The sequence below is a fragment of the Delphinapterus leucas genome, chromosome 9, assembly GCF_059928025.1.
Source record: "Delphinapterus leucas isolate spDelLeu-1000000601 "Yukka" chromosome 9, BTC_Dleu_Yukka2, whole genome shotgun sequence".
Taxonomy (NCBI): domain Eukaryota; kingdom Metazoa; phylum Chordata; class Mammalia; order Artiodactyla; family Monodontidae; genus Delphinapterus; species Delphinapterus leucas.
The window spans coordinates 715,421-729,898 of record NC_143137.1 but is presented as its reverse complement, the minus strand read 5'-3'; the positions used below and the strand labels follow the sequence as shown (position 1 = coordinate 729,898).

At 56.3% G+C, this 14,478-nt stretch overlaps 1 protein-coding gene across 1 annotated transcript in view; it reads right to left on the bottom strand.

Annotated features, from left to right (window-relative positions):
- PTPRN2 (protein tyrosine phosphatase receptor type N2) overlaps nt 1-14,478 on the bottom strand; it is a 701,491-nt gene that overhangs the window by 418,468 nt on the left and 268,545 nt on the right. Inside the window, exons 8-9 of the mRNA XM_089917106.1 lie at nt 14,255-14,295; nt 12,776-13,155 (exon numbers count right to left, since the gene is read on the bottom strand). Of these exons, the coding sequence (XP_089773232.1) occupies nt 12,776-13,155; nt 14,255-14,295 (421 nt within the window). The remainder of the gene's footprint in view (nt 1-12,775; nt 13,156-14,254; nt 14,296-14,478) is intronic.

Genomic DNA, 14,478 nt, shown 5'->3' with positions numbered 1-14,478 from the left:
CCAAAGGGGCTCATGTGCCACAGCATGGAGCCTCGGACCCCCAGCAAGTCCAGCGTCCCCAGGGGGGCACCTCCAGCAGCGCATGTGACTCAGGTCCCTGAGCCCAGCCTGTCTCGCACCCCAGGTGCTGCCCGTGAAAGCCCGTCAGAGCCCTTCAGAGGAGAACTCGCCTGCGGTTACGTGAGCACCGTCGACAGCTGGGGTTTTCGTCCCAGCCTATCATTCATTCATTCATTCAGCAAATGTGCAAGAAAGCCACTGGGTGCCGGGTGCTGGCCGGGAAATTCAGCAACAGACACTGAGCTGCTTCTTGGGGTTTATATCCAAGTGGGGACACAAGCAGCAAAGTCACCAACAAGGGAAAGGGCCTGTGTCGTTGGGGGCTGAACTGTGTTACCGAAAACGCACACCTTCACGTCGTAAACCCGGAACCTCAGAATGTGGCCTCACGCGGCAACAGGGTCCGTGAGGTCAGCAGGTGGCTCCTCATCCACCACCGCTGGGGTCCCCATGGCAAGAGGAGGTGGGGACACAGACACGCCCGGGGGACGACCGCGGGGACCCAGGTGCCAAGCCCGCTTGCCCCTCCCGCCCCCCACAGAGGGCGGCACCCTGTGAGTGGAGGGCGGTGAACATGCAGGGGGTGCCCGATGGGCTGTCCTAGGACCGCGTGACTCCAAGAGCCAGCGGGGGCGCAGGGCACGAGAAGGAACCAAGGGGGGTCCCAGAGGCGGGGGCCGTGGAGATGGGTGCCGGGCAGGCCCTGCAGCCTGCTGAGATGGTTCAGGTGTGCGGGCAGGAGGGACCAGCAGGTGAGCGAGACCACGGGCAAGCGGGACGCCTCGGGAAGGGCAGAGGCAGAATCCCCGCGTAGACGCGTCGACAAGGGCTGTGACGTCGGCTGGCGTCAGGGGAGGGCTCCAGACGCCTCTGCGCCCCGAGGAGATGCAGAGAAGCAGGCGCAGCGACGGGACTGGGGGCGACTGCTCCGAGATTCCCAGGCTGACCGCCGCGTCCCTCGGAAGATGCTGTCACCCAGTGGAGGAAGCGCTCCGGAGGCTGTGATCAGCGAGTCCCACCGCGAGCTGGCGGCAGGTCTGGGCTGGGAGGCACTCCGCCCACGGTGGCGCCTCGCGCTACACCCACCTTTTCCCTGGGGGGAGACGGGCCGCCAGCCCAGCGAAGGAGCTGGAATGTGATCTCTGGGTGGGGACAGCGGTTGCTGCCGGTGGCGCCACTTTTACTGACTGTGCCAGGCCCGCTCGCCACACCCCTGCTGGTGACTCCAAACCCTCTCCAACCTCCAAGCCATTCTTCCTAAGGTGAGGAAGGAGAGGTCGGTCCCGGTCTGCAGCTGAGGGGCTGCCCCCCCCCATCCTGCTTCCTGAGTAAGTAGCCCTCAGGGCTGGGGACCCTCCCATCAAGGGTGGACGAGTCCCCCAAACCTCCCAAACACGCTCTCCAGAGGCTTTCACGTTATGAGGTTTTAAAATAAGAATGTTTTTAAAGAGGTGTGTGTGCTTGTGGTGCAGACACGGGCCCTTCTACCCCGTCCCCTCACTCACGGGATCCCAGGGACACCTCTCAGAGCTGGCATAGCTGGCATGTCAGCCCCACCGGGAGGTCAGCTGCCAACTGGGAAAGGAGTCCACTCGGAACCCTGGTGTCTGCCTCGTCGCTGCCTGCCAGGAGCTGCAGGTCAGGTCCGTCTGTTCCTCAGCCAGCCTGGTGCTCGAGCGCGTCTGCATCTACATGAAGTCTGCTGGGACCCTGAGCTCCGCGCGGAGACAGGCCTGGCTGCACGGCAGCCCCGCAGGCACCTGTGCCCTGGTGACAGGGCACGGGTCTCAAGGGAGCCATCCGGTGCTGACCACAGCGCCAGCTCAGTGCTCAGGAGAAATCCCGCCACATCACATCAGAGGGGGACGAGTCCCACAGTCCGGCGTCAGGAAGACAGGGCCCTGTCCCCCCCTCCCCAGCTCCTGGCCACCAAGCAGGCCCCACCAGCTCTCACCCCGAAGGCCACGAGCTCCCTCCTTTCCCTGAACCTCCCTCTGCACGTTGACTCCAAGCCACCCAGCACGCCACTTATTTTCAAAGGTCTCTGAGGATTTTGCGTGTTTCAGTCCTGTCTGTCCACGAGCTGCAGGCTTGCTGAGGGCGTGACCAGCTCTTATCTTTTTCTTTCTCTCCAAAGTCTAGGCCCCTGCCAGACACAAACCAACTTCCCTACCAGGTTGCTATGAGATTCCACGAACCCCGTTTCCTAGCTTGTCTTCAACAAGGGGTAACGTAAGGAGATGCGGAGTCCGGCGCCTCCGTCGTGGATGTCAGGCCCACCGTGAGCCTCCTGGCCCTACCTTCTTCCACCCTCACAGCCCAGAAATTGAACATTTTCCTCCATTACGAGATTATCTAAAACAGCCTTGAAGATAATGATGAGGTTCGCCAGCCCAGAATGTTCTCAGTGGCCGGCTCGCTCTCCAAGGAGACACCTCGATGACCGGAGCCGCGCGGTGACCCCATCAGACCCTCCCGTCTCGCTGTCACGGCTCCGGCAGGCAGATGGCTCAGGACAACAGTGGCTCCGTTCTTGTGCAAGTCGGACAAACGAGAGGGTGCTGACTGTACTCAAAACGAGCACGCAGTTGTTTCTGTTTTATCTTTAAACTACGTGGCCATCAGCTGTCATGTCATGGTCTGAACTTCCTCAGAAAGCAGCTGGAGTTCATTTCAAAAATCAATGGACGGATACAGCATGTGCAATTTCAGGGGCCCGCCTGTGACAGCTGCCACCCTGATTACCTGGACGCCCAGCGCCGCCTGGAAGAGAGAGATGGGGCGCTTTTAGCAGCTCGAGGTCAGAGCCGGCAGCAGCCGTGGGGTCCTCTGCCTGCCTGGTTGTCAGTGGCAGGAAGGATTTCCCGTCGACAGCTGGGCCGGGCCTCCTCACTAAGGCACTTCCTTTCTGAAGCCACACGTTCCTGGTGTTTAACCGAGTTAAACAAGGTTGCTGCTGGGAGCTACTAAGTCAGCAGAACAGGCGAAATGGACTGCGTCTGCGTCCTGACCTCGATGGAAGCCCGCTGAGGGGCGGCCACGCCCCGCTCTCAGGAGAGCCTGATGGCCGCACGCACAGCCCCACATGGCCGCGGTGTCCTGAGTCACTGCTGGACTAGAGGAAGGGGCCAAAATGAGGAGATGATGAGGGAGTTTCGGAGGCCACTCTGAAAATAAAGACTAGTGAAAACGGCGTAAGGGGCAGAAAGATTAGGACCAGTGCAGATTTCTGGAAGGCATCCCTCCGGCCTCGGCCGTGCATGACTCCACGGAAATTCTCTCATTCACTGCTCACGACAGACCTGGGAGGAAGGTCCCGTATTAACCTCACTTGAGAGAGGTGGAAACTGAGACTCGGGAAATTAAACCCCTTGCCCAAGATCGTGCTAGTAAATCCCCAAAGGAACATGGAAATGGAAAATGTCAAGTTAACGCTGGGATGTCAGCTTCCCGACTGTTGCACCTCTGCGTGGATTTTAGCCCAACCAGACTGAAGAGCATCTGCACCCGTAACCTCTCCAGGTCTTATTTTTCCAAGTGCTATCGTCTCTTACTTACGAGACACATGAAACCAAGCAGAGAACGGGACGCGGCGACGGGGCCAGATGCCCCCGCCAGCCCCACGCTTACGTCTAGGACTCTGCGTCCAGGAGCCGACCGTGCTTCTGCTGCTTCACTTCCTCACTGCGGACATCTCACTATTTATTTGAAAATTCACCGAAGGTTGGGAACCAAATGAGTGATGGATCACAAAATGAAAACGAGTCAACCTTGATACAACTTTTTTGAGATGATACTTGAAATCAATCAATAATATGAGATTTTCACGGGATTCACCAATTATTCTAGTTATCCGTACCCATCATTGTAACAAATAATGATGTTTATCTTTTTAAATAATCCTATAAGGTAGTTAAAATTTTTGCTAACCCACAGGAATTCAACCCGATGCAGAGAAGTGACGCTTCTGATGAAGACAATCTTGCTGGCACCACAGTGATTCAAGTTCCCAACTCCTGTCTGGCACCACCGTCTTCCCTGCAGGAGTCGAATGAAGGCCCCGTTTTTCAGAGCGTGAGTGAGTGAGCCTATGACAATCTGGGCAGACACACTGAGCTCCTGTGAGGGCTGAGCTGCCCGGCATCGCAGAGCACAGGCAAATTCACCTCGAGTCTCTGACAACCCTGAATTACTCTTATTAAAAACTGCTAACAACCATCAACTCTTCACAGGTAAATCATAAATAGGTAAAAAACTGTTGTATGCTAACAACTTAGCATTTTTTAACATCAAGATGAGACTGTGCGTCTCAACATAAATATATTCAAAATTTTAACAAGTATGTTCTCCATAATACATTCAAATAAATATATTCTCCAAAACAATTTTATTCTCCAGGAAAAAAAAATTGCCAACCGCTTAATACAAATCTAAGTATACAACGTCTTAGAGTGTCACCTTTATAAAAAGTGCATTGACGTCAAAAACATAAAAATGTAAAGCTTTTGTATGCAAAGTTAAGCTGCTATCCACTTAAAGGGACTTGTAAATAGAAGATGTTTTATGGAAGCCTCATGGTAACCACAGAGCAAAAGTCAACAGTAGCACAACCTAAGAGGAAAAGCTTTCAGCTTTTCACCATTGAGTATGATGTTACCTGTGGGTTTGTCATACGTGGCCTTTTTACGTTGAGGTATGTTCCCGCTATGGCCGCTTTGTTGAGAGTTTTTATCATAAAAGGAAGTTGAATTTTGTCAAATGCTTTTTCTACATCTCTTGAGATGGTCATTCTCACCTGCTTCCAAGACACTCCATGCAACCCAGACGCGCCGTGTGTCCCATACAGCGGAGCGCAGATCAGGGTCCGGGAGGAGTGGGGGGCGGGAAGGACCATCTCCTCCCGGGAGCCCCTCTCGTGACTCTCCTCCCCTGCCCCTCCTGCGGCCCTAACCTCCAGTGGCACCCACTCGTGGGGATCCTCCACCGAGCCTCCTCGGGACACACGGCCTCCGTCAGCGCAGCCCCGCAGCGAGAAGCAGCGGGTGGCCCTCTGCTGGCTCCCCCGTCCCACCCCCGAGGCCCGGAGGCTGAGCCCAGATCTCGCCAGGGCGGACTCCTCACCCCAGCAGTCGTGGTGCAACTGCCGAGCTAGATTTCAGTCCAGCCCAGGTCACAGCACAGACGACGCCCGCGGCACAGAGAGCGAGGCGGGCACGGTGCTGACGGCCAGCATGCCCAGTGGCCAGTCTCCTCCGTCCACCGCAGGTCCCCTTACCCCTCCTCCACGGACAGCAGAGGATCCAGCAGAGCGGACCCTGACCTCGCCACCCACCCCTGGCGCCTGCAGGGCCGTCCTACGTAAGCCTATATGCCTCAACTGAGTTTCCTCTGGATACTGTTTGTTTTATTTTTCCATTTTTCCTTTTCCCTCTGGTTTCATTATTCACTTGCAGACTTACTACTATTTTGACAACAGGACAAATCTCATCTTTTCATATTTTTCTCACTCTTTCCTAGTCCTTCATATGTAGGAGTGGAATTTAAACTGCTTAACTTCTGACAGATTCAAGTCTTGGCCCATTTATAACACAGAAGAGACACTTTGCAAAAAATCAATTGCAGGTGTTAGGGTATGAGGGTCTGTGGGGATTACTGTGGAATTTCAGGGCATCATTGAAGACAAAAAGCTAAGCTTCCCCAATGATTATGGAAATCCAACAGCAAAGCAGCTGGTGGGCTGCGTACAGACAGATATGGACGCAGATGTAGATGATACAGATGTAGGTATAGATACATAGGTGTAGGTATAGGTTAGGTGTAGCTGTAGATGTAGACAGACAGATACAGACATAAATAGATGACGCAGGTGTGAGATGTACAGAGGTACAGACGTAGGTACAGGTATGAGTGTAGGTGTATCTGTAGGTGTAGACATGCAGACATAGATACGGACGTAGATACAGATAAATGTAGGTGTAGGGGTAGATGTAGGTACACAGATACAGCTGACACACACCTAAGCAGACGACACAGATGTAGGTGTACAGATGTAGGTATCCGCACAGGTGCAGCTGCAGACACATACACACAGGTACAGGTCTTCATGGCTAAACGAGAGCAGGGTCCCCACGTCACCAGACGCTCCTACGTTCCGCACTCCCAGGCTGGGCTGTAGAACCAGCCGGTAGGAGTCGGGCTCTAAGGACAGCCATGTGGCAGACAGAGGCTGGAGGGCCAGGCTCCAGGCCTGCTCGGCGCCGGCCGGGCTTCCCTCCCCTCCCGGCCCCGCCCACCAACAACACATCTTGCCCTTTGCTGCAGCAGAAGGATCCCATGTGGGAAGGGGGCTCACAGTCAGAGACCATAAGGGTCCCCTGGCACCATCGTCCCTTCTGGCACCTCTGGGCAGCCAGACATGGCCAAGCTGACCTGGAAGGCGTTGGGCCAGAGAGGCACTGAAACTGTTTCCAACACCCATCACATTTGCACCTTTATGGCATTTTCTCACTTTGTCCACCGCCACGGGTAGAGGCCAGGCAAGTGTGAAATATCCTCCAGTTCTAGAATTCCAGCCACTAGCAGACGTCAAACTCCAGCACGGCTCTATAACCTCAGCAAACGTGAGCCAACAAGCTAATAAACGAAAACAAAGTTCTGACGCTGATGTGACAACTGGAAATTTGAACACAGACTACATATTTGATGATATTAAGGGATTTGGGGTCCTTTGTAGGTGTGATATGGCATTACGGTATGTTAAAAAGAAAGAATCCCTCTATTTTAAAGATATTTCATGAAATGCTTCTAAGACAGTATAACTGAGATTTGTTTCAAAGGAGGAGGAGAGCTGGAAGTAGGTGGGGTGTGACCGGCCTGGGCTGTCTGGGTCGCCGGGCGTGGGTCAGTATCTTGCTCTTGTGTGTGTTTAAAATTCTGCATAGGGAAGAGCAAACACAAATCTGCTGCCACATGAAAAATATGAAACTGACAGCCAGGGAAGCCTGTCGGACAGGGGACCCCGTGGCTGCGTCTCGTCACCCAGGACGCCCAGGCCCTCGAGCCGAGGCCATGCGGACACCGCCCAGGCCCCTGGAGCGCAGCCACCGGCAGGTTATCCTCGTGACCCCCAGGCTCCCTGAAATCATCACTGAGGACGCAGATGTAGGGCTATGAACTGACCCTGGGAGGGCTTTCTAAGTAGAACCTCTGTTTACAGGCAAAAGCCTTGCCACTGGTGCTTTTAAAGACTCAATTCTGTGACTTGGATTTCTGTTACCATTGGAGCCTCAGACTGCCTCGGGAAGGACTCTCACATCAGTTACAACCATTTTCCTAGAATTTACGCACAGCCCACCCCCAGCGGGCTGATCCTCGAGCGGAGGCCTCAGCTTCCGGAAGTCCCTCCTCACCCTGTCACTTACTCCCCCAGCACCCCCAGTGCCTGTCTGGCACTGGGGGTCCAAGACGGACAGAGCAGCCGCCACAAGAAGCATGATGTCTGTGTGAAGGCATGGTCTGCAGCTAAGTAAACAGATCCAGAGGGGGCTCCAAAGAGAAGCCCATCCCAGCCCACCTGAGGAGTGAGTGTTTTCCCGTAGAGATTCAGAACCATGAACGTGAGAGCCCGGGAGTGGCTGGAGGGCGGGGTCCTGAGGTGACAGCAGCCGGGTGGATGGGTGAGGGCATCCAGCCGGGGAGCTTGCGTGATCTTACAGCAGCACTGGGGCTGCATCAGGAAGGGAGGGACACGTGCAGGGAAAGCGGGTGGGGGGCTGCAAAGGGTGCGAGAGGGAAGGAAAGCACCGCAGACCACCAGCACCTTCGGAGGAGCCAGGCGCCTCAGGGGCTGGGACACAGCTGAGCAAATGCTGATGCGGCCCCTGCTCGAAGCGGAAGAACCCCACAGGGTGTTATCATTCCACCCCCAGGTAAGGTTCTGAGGGGAGGGCGGCGCCCTGGAGGAGGGACCCTGACCAAGGAGAGCTGCCTGGAGGAGGTGGCATCTGAGCGTGCTGGGCCAGGAGCAAACCCAAGGCCTCCTGTCAGGACCCCTCACATTCCAGAGCGGAAAGGAAGCAGGCTGGGGAGAGAAACGGAGCTGCAGGGCCCAGGCCTGGGCAAGGCCGTCGCCGTTGGGGACAGAATGACACGGTCAGGTTTAGGTTACGGAGCGCTCTCCTGAGGGGGAAGTTTGGAGGGGATGCGAGGAGACCTGGGAGGGGTCCTGCAGGGGCAGGGCTGGCGTGGAAACGTCAGCGTCAGCGTGGGCAGAGTCTCCTGGACAGGAGAGGAGCCGGTCAGCTGGGGGCGGGGAGGGAGGCACCACACCCCAGGTGAAGGCAGAGGAAGCGGGCGGGGGTGGGCTAAGCACCGTCCCTGGGCTCCTGTAACCAGTACGAGGAGAGCGACGTGGAGAGAGCTGGGTCGGGGTGAGACGTTTACAGGTAAAGATCTGGTTCGAGCTGTGACACGGGATCGCGAGGTTCTTTACTTCGTGGGCGTGGGGACCCACCCGGCTAACACTGCTTACACCTTCATTAACAACACAGACACCCCGGGGGTTCTGAATCTCACAGCCTACTTTTGTACTTTCCTCAGCTGAATTTCAAAACAACCCACCAAGCTGAACGGAGATATGTCTGACTGCCTCAGGGGAAAAATTACACCGTGTTACGTCTGCATCTCTTTCCTTTTGTGAGTACCTCCTGTGTCTCGGTCATTGTGGGTCCTCAACACTCGTCCCATTTCACAGCTGGGGCGCCAAGTGCAGAAGGGCCGGCAGGAAACAGACAAGTCAGAACTGGGCCACCCCCTGGGGCTTGAAGACCACTGTTCACCGTTCTTCTCACTGACAGTTCCCAGAACTACCAACTACGCAGTCAAGAATTTTAGATTTGGGATATTTTTGGTTTCTTTTTCTTACCATATTTTAATACACAAAAAATGATTATTTTCACTCCTTAAGGCATCCCCCCCTCCCCCACCAATCTTAAGTGATAGTAAACCCATCACACCAAAGACCGTCTTTTAAGACAAACAAACGAAAGGATGGATGGTGTCCCGGGAGGGCTGTCCAGGAAGGGTTCCGCACAGAGATGCGGCCACACCTGAACACGTCATCGAGACATGGCCCGAGAGTGGCGCCGAGTAACTACAGTCTGCACTGCCACCGTATACACAGAACCGCCCCCCGACATTCTGGAGGTCTCCCTTCTCCAGCAAGGGAGGGAGAAACCGCAGAGATGGGCAGGACCCGCTCCTGGCTGCCCACGAGCACAGAAGCAGCCACGTGAGCTCTGAGGGGCGCTTGGGCGGGGCGGGGCGGGGTGGAGGGTGGAGGGAGACCAGGGCTGGACACCCCCCTCCCGCGGCTGAGAGGAGCCCCCCTTCCCGCCCCCCCCCCGGCTGCCGGCGCTGGCGGCTCTCCCACCGTGGTGAGGGGTGGCGGAGGGCGGGCAGGCTTCCCTGAGGGCTCGAGCGGCAGGTGTCTGAGAGGAGAAGGACGGCACCCGGCCCGGCAGGGCAGCCTGGTGCAGGGGCCTGGGGCGGCACACGCTTCCGAGGCCTTGCCCAAAGGGGCCCCTTCTTCCGGACTCCACTGCCCAGGCCTTACCCTTGCCCGGAGGAGGGAGGGCGCAGCGCGCGGCCCGACGCCCCTCAGCGCCCTCCTGACAGCCTCCCCCGATCCACAGCCTTTGCTCTGCTTCTCCCCGGGGGCGGCCTCCCCGCGGCGAGCACTGCGGCTGACGCCCCGATCTGGTGAGTGCGCCCCCCCCCATGCGTTCCCGCGCCCCCGCCGCCACGACCCGGGTCATCTGCCGCTGTGGGATTCCCACCCCAAGGCGGCCTCCGCGGCCTCTGCACCGAGCCCCAGGGAGCAGCCACCAGTGGGACCCGGGCTTCGCCCCACCTTGGTGGTTCCAGGTGATCTGTGAGGGCACGGGGGCCGCGGCACATGCTCACGCCGTGGGTTTACTTCCCCAAACTCGGTCTGCGCGGCTCGGACGACCCTTGTACAGGAACGGGTCCCCGCAGGACATAAGGGCTCGTCTCCTTAGGGGGACATCCCTGCCCAGCGCGCCTCATAGCTCCCAGGTTTTCAGCTGTAAAGGCGGTTTGGCCTCTGCTGACAGGTGAGCAGTCCCCTCTGCTTCACATGCAGCCTCCATCCTGTGGTCACTTCCTGTCAACCTAACTTGAAATTACTTTTAAATCGTCCTTGGAGGACCTGGGATGGCTGCCCTGCCCTTCATGCGTCTTGAATAATCCATCCAGTTTGTAAAGAGGATGAAAATGCAAGTGGCAAAGGATTAAACTACAGCCCCGTCTGTCAGGAAATGTACGAGCGAGGTCAGCCGCGTCATCCCTGCCAATGTCAGGGAGGAGATGGCATGCTCCTTCTCCTTTTAGGAAGAACCAAGCATACAAAAGTCCTTTTTCTAAAAAAAAAAAAGAAAAGAATAGTGTCGGATTCTTGTCAGTAAATAGTTGATCCATTAAGGCTTAAACTGAGATCTGGTGAAATCTTGCCCCGGAGAATCCCAAGTTACCAGTTAATCTGACAACAGAGGCAGAAACCTCCGTCCATCCGTGGAGGGAGGGTGGGAGAAGCTTCTGGAGCATGTCTCCCCTGTGATACACAGGGAGTTCTGGACATAAGGCTGTCGGCTGCACCACAGATCTTCCATCCGACGGAAACAGCAAAAGAGAAAACGGGAAATCGGCCAAGATAAGATAATGATCCTTTTCTTTAACCCGTGCTTGTAGCAGGTAAGTGTTCAGGTCCCAAAGGTGAGGCCAAGGAAAAGCCCTCAGGAAAGTGAACTCTGGATGCAGAGAAGAAACTGAGAAGTGGCTTCGTATTACAGGAAAGTCAGCAAGAACAGGAGGAGACACCCGGCGAGGTGGGTCTCCCTCCACCCAGGCGCCGCCCACTCGCGCTGGGTTTCCTGTGGTGCTGAGGACGGTAGGCCTGGGTGGTCCCGCTCCAAAGTTCATCGTCCTCTGCTCTCCGTTGTTCACGCGGACCCGAAAAGTCTTCCCAATGATCAGAATCCTTTCCCAGCACTCTCACGGGGCCTCAGTCTCCTGTGTGTGCAGCTAAGCCCCGGGCCCCAGACAGGAGCAGCCCCATGCCCTGCGCCGGGGACCAGCCCTTGGGCATCAGGACATCCTGGCAGGAGGAAAGGTGCTCAGAGCAGCTGCACAGTGGTCCCTCCAGTGACCACGCACACACACACAACACAGAGATGCACACATACACACACACACACACACACACGGACACGTACACACACATGCACACACACACATGCACACACAGCCAGGCACATACATCCTACACACACATCACACACATACATGTGCACCCGTGTATACATACATGCACACAGACACAAATACAGCCATATGCACACAACACAGATACACACAGACACATACAGGCTACACACATACACAGAAACATACAATACACATACATGTCACACACACACACACGACAGCAACGTTTGCTGAGAAAGGGAAAACCCACGGCACAGGTCAGACCGGGCAGCAGGCTGCTGGAAGGGTCTGAGTCAACAGCACCATCCAGGCCCCCGTGCGCGCTGTGTCATGTGTGGCTCTGACACACGCAGCGGGAGTTCCAGTTCTGAGCAAAGGGGCTCAAGGCAGACAGAGTGCGAGGAACACGGCCCGGAGGTGTGGAGGCCGGAACGGGCAGGCGCATCTTCATGGAAAGGCTGGAGGAACGAGGCGTCAGTGCTGTGGATGCCTCCAAACCCAGGCGAGAACGCCATCTTCAGTTTCACGGGGCCCTGACACAGGGTCTGTGTCTGTGGTACAGGCGGCGTTTGCCGTGTGCGGTGCAGCGACGGTGAACACGCGCGGAGGTGAGAGCGCAGAGGCCGCGGAGCCAGCAGGAGAGACGGAGCCCCTCCCCACGGGGAGTAACCACTGAAGCACTCGAGCCGGACCAGAGGCACAGGATGACACAGAAGCAAAACCGCGGGTGGACGTGTGCGCACACCTGCACACGCACCAGCACACACCTGCACACACACACACGCCCGTGCATGCAGCCAGACACACGTGTTTTCCCTTGGAATCCCCACTTCCATTCCTTGAAGAAAACGCACCGTTACGAAGCGTCAAACCTGGTCAGGTTCGTTAGTGAGATGACCTGAAGAACAATGCCGACCACTTGTCACTTGCTGGGCACGTGACATTGATTCTGTCCCTTGTCACGCTCAGCACAAAATTAAGGGGAGGACAGAACACTCCATGGTGTGCGGCACGTTTTTCCCTCGGAAGAGTGACTCACCCTAGTATACGGACGACTTGAAGCTTCTGGAGTTCTAGCCAACGTGGGCTGCCCGGGGCGCCCCTTGCACCACCCATCCTGCCTGAGACACCCCGGCTCCAGCTCCAACAGGCACCCTGTGGTCTGAGCTGCAGGTGATGGCGCCAGGACCAAGGAGCCGGGCAGGGTTTTGTTTGGGGTTTATTTGGTGGAGAATCACCCTCAAGCTCGGGTTCCCGGTCCAGAACATGGGGTCAGGGGGATGGCTGGTTCCTGGCTGCCCTCCCACACCTGCAAGACCAGGGATGCCCACCCTCCACCTCCAGGTGAAGATGGGGAAAAATATGAAAGCGTTTCCCCAGCCTGCACAGGGCCAGGATCTCACCCACGGAAAGATGAAAAGCTCCCACTCACTCGTTTTCCGTCACAATGTAGCCGTACTCCTCCTGGGGAGGTTGGACTTCCAGCCGCAGGCCTTGGCCAGGGGGTCCCCGGGCCCCGGCGCCGGGGTGCTGGTCCTCCTGCGGGGCCGCCGGAGCCCGGAGCTGCGATGCCCCAAGCCCGCCCGGCCCCGGCTCTGGGTGCGGCGGCCTTTGCAGCAGCTCCTTGGAGTAGGTCTGACTCTTTATGTTCTCCACCCCAACGCGATCCTCCTCTGAAGACGGGGAGGCCTCAGGGTCCTCCGATTTCTTGATCTCCGTCTTGAAAGACCCGGCAAGATGGGGGGCTCCAGGCAGGAATGGAGACCCAGGACCCTGCAGGAGGTCCCCGAGTTTGACGCCCAAACGGCTGACCTGGCAGAAAGGAAACCAGCTTAAGAATGTGCCCCAAGTCACAGAGAGGCATCAGCACCAGACTCTCGGGGGAGCAGGCACTGGGGAGCGGGCACTGGTGTACGTGAGCCTGGGGCTGGGAGTGGGCCACACGGGGCAAGTTCAGGGTCCGGCCGAATGCATGTCGTCTGGAGACCCCAAGCTCTGCTGGCCTCTCCCTCTGCGTCCCAAATTAGGAAACGTGTCCCTAGACCCCATGGCTCCCTCCGCAACTCGGATAGCTGAACCCTCCACTTTTTATTTCTGATGGACATTTCAAAGAATTGTTGGTGTTTTCTTCACCACGTGCTAACAGGCACTGAACCAGGAACCACTAACATAACCTGACAAGAGAAGTACTAACCAGAAATTCTTCTTTTCCACCCACAAAATAGAGTTTCATAGAACCACATAGTGATGTGGTTGATTGATTTTGGTTGATTGATTTTCTGTATCCTTAAGACTAATACAAATGAGCAAAGGTTCTTCAACAGGGAAAACCAACAAAGCGCTCCGTGGGTGGGCGTCGTCCACCGCGGGTAGACGTGTGCGCACACATGCACACGCATCAGCCTCTTCCAGACCCCTCTGGGCCAGCACACTGTCGAGGGGCCCCTTGGCAACGACAGAGGAGCAGTGGTCTCCCCTTCCCCTCACAGTTACTAGGGAGCATGGGACGTGTGGCTGGCACAGCTGGGGAACTGAAGTCTTATGGACTTAATTTTAACGGGTTTAAGTTCAAGCAGCCACGTATGGCTGGTGGCGACCACCATGGACAGTGCCATGGGTGTAAATGATCCAGAGCCTGTGAATGTCCGTTAAATGCACCTCAGAAACCAGGACACGCGGGATGACCTCAACGACACAAAGTGGGTGTGAAGTCTTATCATGCGGTGTTATCCTCCCGTTTCCCTGGGTGGGTGGGGAGATGGTTCTGAGGAATATTAATTTGAGATTATGAGGGTTTTTCTATCTTTTTCTGGAAAAAAATTTTTTTGTATTTCACGTACGTTCCCAAACTATGGACAAGAAAACTAACGTGACTCTGGGTTTCACAGGACCCGAACACGCCCCATCTTACCTCCTGGTAAAATCCTGCACCACTGTCTCGCACTCTGTTATCTGTGAAAGACACGAGCTCATCAAAATCCCGGCCCAACATATATACACTACCAAAGGTAAGGCAGATAGCTAGTGGGAAGCAGCCGCATAGCACAGGGAGATCAGCTCGGTGCTTTGTGACCGCCTGGAGGGGTGGGATTGGGAGGGTGGGAGGGAGGGATACGCAAGAGGGAGGAGATATGG